At 41.9% G+C, this 6521-nt stretch overlaps 1 protein-coding gene across 1 annotated transcript in view; it reads right to left on the bottom strand.

Moving 5' to 3' along the window:
• Positions 1-4204: 4204 nt before the first annotated feature.
• fsd1 (fibronectin type III and SPRY domain containing 1) overlaps positions 4205-6521 on the bottom strand; it is a 49969-nt gene continuing 47652 nt past the window's right edge. The window contains exon 13 of the mRNA XM_043720950.1: positions 4205-6518. Coding sequence (XP_043576885.1) covers positions 6408-6518 — 111 coding nt within the window. The 3' untranslated portion in view covers positions 4205-6407. The remainder of the gene's footprint in view (positions 6519-6521) is intronic.

Here is a 6521-nt window from a genome sequence, read left to right as displayed (position 1 = left end):
GGTGCAGAGGATGTTTACCAGGATGTTGCCTGGTATGGTAGAAAGATCGTATGAGGAAAGGCTGAGGCACTTGGGGTTGTTTTCATTGGAGAAAAGAAGGTTTTGGGGTGACTTGATAGAGGTGTATAAGATGATTAGGGGTTTAGATAGGGTCGACAGTGAGAATCTTTTTCCACGTATGGAGTCAGCTATTACAAGGGGGCATAGCTTTAAATTAAGGGGTGGTAGGTATAGGACAGATGTTAGGGGTAGGTTCTTTACTCAGCGAGTCGTGAGTTCATAGAATGCCCTGCCAGTAGCAGTGGTGGACTCTCCCTCATTATGGGCATTTAAGCGGGCATTGGATAGGCATATGGAGGATAGTGGGCTAGTGTAGGTTAGGTGGGCTTGGATCGGCGCAACATCGAGGGCCGAAGGGCCTGTACTGCGCTGTATTCTTCTATGTTCTATGTTGTATGTTTTAAGGAAAGAGGAAACAGCTGCTGATCCTCACTGTTTGCAATCATTGCCCTCATTCCTGTAATGGATCCACCCATGTTTCTCACCAGGTGACTGGAAGCAGGGGAAGGTGAGGTAGAGGACCCCTTTGGGATGAAGACCATTAATGGCAGGTCAAGGTGGTCTCGAAGGTGTATGTCAATTGGGCCGGATGAAGTCACGGCTAGCTGGAGTAAGACGATGGCTCAAAGACTGGCACATTTACAGCAAACAGTCACACATGGGGAAGTGATGGCTTAGTGGTATTATCGCTGGTGTGTTAATTCAGAGATTAAGGTTCAAATCCTGCCATGACAGATGATAGAATCTGAATTCAATAAAAAATATGGAATTAAGATTTAACTCATCATTAGACTAGAAAAAAAAACTCATATGGCTCACTAATGCCTTTTAGGAAAAGAAACTGCCATCTGTACCTGGTCTGGCCTATATGTGACTCTGGACCCATGGTGAGGTGGTTGCCTCTTAACTGCTTGCTGGGATGGGCAGTAAATGCCAGGTTAGCTGGTGAAATCCTCATGATTTGAATGATTCAAAAAAACAAAGTATCTGCCAAATCCAGAGCAACCTCCTGTCAAAATTGCATATGGGTGATGATGGGGTAGTGTAGGGGGGTGGGCTTAGATTAGTTCACAGATTGACGCAGCATCAAGGGCTGAAGGGCCTGTTCTGTGCTGTATTGTTCTATGTTCTATAAAACGGATTTCTGGAAGGTTATCACATAAAAATGGCAAGGACAGAAAATACCGCAAGCTGCCTGGTGAAGCATTAGCAGGCCCGCCCAAGGGCACTGTGTGACCTCTGCACAGTAGGGCTGTTTCAGGGGAGCTTCACACACCCACGTTCCACCAAGGCCTGAGGTCACCAAGAGAACAAGAATCTAATGATGGCCATAAATCCATCGTTGGGGGGAGGGGGGGAAAACCTCAGCTGCCACCCTGATCTGGTCTGGCCTGGCCTGGCCGACATGGGAATCCAGATCCATAAAAGTCAACCACCTTGCTAACTGCCCTCTGGACAATAAATAGATTGGCAATAAGTGCTGGCCTAGCCAGCGATGCACTTATCCAGTGAATGAATAAAAAAAAAACAATAAGATGAGTAAGTGGTTAAAAGACAAATCAAAAAGATTACCCAAAAGATGGAAAAAGCTGCCATCCAAACTAGAGATGTAGCTGAAGTCCCAAATAAATACCAGAAGATGTTCCTTTGTTTTTTTTTTCCCGTCTTGCAATGCGTCTATCATTGAAAAGGCATTCATTTGTTGCCCATCTCTGCCACTGAGTGGCTGGGTGTGGTATATTAGAGGACAAATAGTCAACCACATTGCTGTCAATCTGGTGTTATATGTAAGTCAGACCAAGAAAGGATGGCAGATTTCCACCACACTCCCACCTCCATCCCATCCCCTAAAGGATCAGATAGTTTTCAGAACAATTGACAATAGGTTCACAATCACCATTATTAGGACAAGCTTTTAAAATTAACACATTTCCAAGTTTTATTATTTGATGTTAAATTCCACCAAACATTTGAACCCATGAGCCCAGTGCATTAGCCCAGGATTATTAGTCTGACGACATTACCACTACATAATCATCTTCCTCTTATCAATGGAGGAGAGGTAATTGCTACCAACAGGAAAAAAAAAGCAAAGCATTAAAGGCATAAAGGTGGTGGGGGCTAGTCCTCAGTCTTCGGTTGGGATGGGGGAGGTGGTGCTGTTGGTTGCGTGGTCTCAGTCCCAGGCCAGTCTACACCCGGTCCAGGTTTTGGTCACACTTGTTCGACCACTCAGGGGTGGGTGGTCATAAGTGGGGAAATGTGTCCTGCTATGGTAATGGGGAGCAGGAACAGGTCAGTTCTGTAGCAGCACCATAAGCAGTCAGGGGAATATGTAATCGTCATGTCAGGCATACTCATCAGAGTCAGGGGAATAGGTCTGGGGTGACAGTCCCGGGGGTTTGTGTGTTCATTGTTGAAGTGGATACAGGGGGTCTCGAATTCGAGAAACGCTGCAGCATGGAAACAAATTATTCAGCCCAGCAAGTCCACACCAACCTTCCAAAAAGCGTGCGACCCAGAACAAACTCTTCCCCCCAGTTCAGTTTTGCATCTCTGGGATTGCTGCCTCTAAAGGCCCCACTTTGGTCTTGCTGCTGACCTTCAGCATTTTCAAATTGCAGAATTCTTCCACGTGCACGAGGATCTGTCCAGCATTTCAATCACATCCCTATTGAATTTTAACCTCAATTATTATAGCTGATATATTTTCAATGTAGAAACATCACAACAAAGTTAATTTTCCAAGCCTGGGTAACAAGATTGTTATTATAGCATGGATATTCCTCTTTTTGGACTAAGTTCAAAAGCAGGAATGTCTTTAATGGAGAAACTCAGCCTCCCTTGTTCAGAAAACCCACTGGATCAAATGTCCGTCAGGTAATAATGGGCGGCCAGCTGGCTTTTTAATCAAATTATGAAGTCAAACTGGAAAACTCCACACATCTTGGCCTGCACCTCCACAATTTCATAGTTCACCTAATCTCTACAGGATAGAAACAAGCCATTCGGCAAAACAACTCCACACTGACCCTCTGAAGAGCATCCCACCTAGACTTACCCCCTCTATTCCTATAACCTGGCAATTCCCTTGGCTAATCTACACAGATCTGGACACTATGGGCAATTTAGCAGGACCAATCCTCCTAACCTACACATCTTTGAACTGTGGGAGGAAACCCATTCGGGCATAGGGAGAATCTGCAAACCCTGAGGTTGCCTGAGGTTGCCTCAGTTGCCTGAGGGTGGAATTGCTGTGAGGCAGCAGTGTTGACCACTGAACTACTATGCTGCCCAGCACTGTATTGGTCAAGGCTTGGGCTTCTATCAGGGCACTTTTGCCTGTACACCTCACTGACCAGTGCCAAGAAAGGTGTGTTGTTAAGATGGGTGGTTTTGGGGGTCTTTATATTGGTTAGAGGGCTGTGGATCTTATAAGTCATACCCATGCCTTTGGTACAGTCCCCAGGGTATCTGACCAAACACATATGGTCAGTATGATATGGTCAGAGTGCTGCACAATACGTTAGCTCAAATAACATACAGCAGAAGGACAAGGCTCATGGAGACAGATGCTTGAAGTTTATTAACACCACCGTTATAAAAGGTGTCAAGACTTTCATTGTCTGGGTTCTATGCATTCTGATGTTTGATACATCACATGACTATAACACTACTCATAACTGACTGGAAAGACAACACTATACTGACTCAATTGCACTGATTACTGAAGGGGAGAGGAGGAAGTTTGTACAGAAATGTCACATGCCATTCAAAGGTCTTAAAAATTCACTGCCTTTCTGGGATATGTAATATCAGAACATTAATTGACAGACATGCCCCATCCAAACTGACACTGCTTCACTAGCTAGTTTCACTGCTTTTTGCTTGTCCTTGCTTGGGGCTCAAGCAACAACAGCCCAAGTGGGTGCAGTAAGGGCCTTAATTGGTGGCAAGCCACAGAGGTCCATCATGAACTAATTGGAGGTGAAAGGAAGGATGATCTTCCATAGCCAACCCATTGTCCTAAACTGTCTCTATCACTTCTCAGGAGGAGAAGATCCCAGCTCATGAATTGAAATGAGAACCATACTTTAGAGTGGCTGTGAACTGTTGCTTTTTAAAAATAGACCAAATCAATGACACAAACACTAAACAGCAATGTTGGTGCAATTAATTTTTAATACAATATTAAACATTAATGTGAAATGTCAATCTTTATATACACTCTATTAATTGGATGTTGAAGCCAATGTGTTACTAAGAAAATGCAAAATGAATTTTACAAGTAAAAATAAATACTGAATTTAGAACCAGTCACAAAAACGCAACAGCCCAGATTCCAATTCTAAAAGATTTAAACATGTAAACTTAATCCAGTAGAATACTTTCACTGTTATCACAGTCTTCATATGGTATAAAATAGAATTCTCTGTCTAACAGTCAGCAGTTCTCAGCTCCCCTGTTAATGCATTTACTACTATTGTTTAGACACCAGGAAATCCCTCTTCCTAGCACTTGTCACATTCAAGTCAAATCTCTCTGCATTAAGTGCTACCCCAGTTAAATTACTTATAGGTGCACAAATATCCTTATAATCACATCACTTACTGTAATTTCAGACATTATACAAATGCAATTTCATTCCTTTCACACACAGTGCATCACAAAATATCTGCTCCACCAAAAGAGGCATAAAATGCACAGAACACAGACTGGGGTAGTTGAGACATGCCAATATTGCATTGAATTCAATAAAATACGCTTCCTTTTCATTTGGCCTCTACGCTGTCATCCATGAAGGTTTGAAATCGAGATATACAGGTAGCATGTGCCAAATCTGAAATTATAACAACATTCAGCAATAGTGACTTATTTTAAAAGACCCTATTGTGTTAAAGCCTGCAATGGATTCCCTTTAATTGTGAACCCATAACAGATCATGACATTCATCAAAGTAACTTTGTTAATTAATGGACTGAAAGGAAACAGACCCCAAGTGGTTTCATAGCCATTCCTCGTGTTTACTAGTATAGAGAAGGCAGGATAAAATACCCAAATAGATGTACCTCTTCTCAGAAAAGTTTGTGGTCAAATGTTGTGCTTGGTACGTTTAAGCAAAATACCCATGCTCTACCCATATTTAACTCAGACCAGCTAGTTTGCAGATTGCGTTAGATTTTGCCTCAGTTGTGAAAAGCAGCCAGCAGTAGTAGAGCTCAAAAGAGACTGCACAGATGATGTGGTCAAATCATTAATCTTTTAGAATCTCAAATGGTATTTATCCTACAGCAATTACAAGGAGGAAGACTGCATGGTAAGGAGCCTCATTGCTCTCAGCCAAATTCAGCCTGAACTACAATCCTATTGCCTTTGACGGTCAGTTTCAAAATATTCTTGGAATACTGACTAACAAGCATCCATCTTGCCAGATGGATATGAGCTCACAGAAAGCTGGATAGTGTTCAGCATTCTGGTAATCCGAATGGCCACAAGTCTATAAATCTTCCTTCCCCATCTCATACAACCATATTGAAGTAACAAGCTAATAGAAGGGGTTTTACAAAAATCAGGTTCAACTAGAAGAAAATAAACAAGAATGGTTTCTCATCCTAGGCTTACATTTGATGCACTCCAGACTGTGGGGGAAGCAAGATAACATCAAATTTAATAAGAAAAAGTGCGTGGATAGAGAACTAGCACTACTCATTCAAGTTTCTTTATAGGATTCCCATTACTGCAATTGGCTCAATTGCATATTTTGATTTTCGGATGACTATACTATTTTCTATAACTTAAAATGTCCCATGTTCCCAGCGAGAACAAAGAAATTTTTTTTACAGGATTGGATAAAGCAACAATATTTTTATCATGATACTGAATAACTCCTCTCTTCCTTTCTGGGTTTAGAGAAAACAGGACAGTAGAAAATCTGTTTATATCATGGGTTGGTTATAATGATCAAAAGATATTACAATGATATTACAATCAAAAGGGAGAAAAATGAACATCACATGAGATTCCACCAGAAATATTTGTTCAATCATTGGCTATAATTAACATTTTCAGTTTATTATTTTTAAAAACATTTCACAATCAAGGCTGTGCATCAAGATTTTAGTGTCAACCACAAACAGAAGCAGATACTCAATCACAAGTCTCCATTTCTGAAAGAGTTCAAATTCAATCATCGTAAATTAAAAAAAAAGGCCAAAGTTCCACACTCGGGTGGGGTGTGGAGAATCTAGTTTCCAGTCTTCAGTTCCCTTCTCAAGGCAGTTTTCAGGGTACAATCTTTGCTTTAGTATGAGCTGGGGGCAGTAGCATGGAAGCTTGGTAAATGACTTCTAGGTTAGGCTGGCAGTGGAGCTGCTTGTCCCACTGTTGCGTTTCTGCAGTGATTTGACAGCACTCGGTACCTGAAGCCCTGTTTGCACAATAAAACTGCCGCACCAGACCTG

The sequence above is a fragment of the Chiloscyllium plagiosum genome, chromosome 31, assembly GCF_004010195.1.
Source record: "Chiloscyllium plagiosum isolate BGI_BamShark_2017 chromosome 31, ASM401019v2, whole genome shotgun sequence".
Taxonomy (NCBI): domain Eukaryota; kingdom Metazoa; phylum Chordata; class Chondrichthyes; order Orectolobiformes; family Hemiscylliidae; genus Chiloscyllium; species Chiloscyllium plagiosum.
The sequence above is the reverse complement of the archived record's forward strand: the minus strand, read 5'-3'. Positions and strand labels throughout refer to the sequence as shown.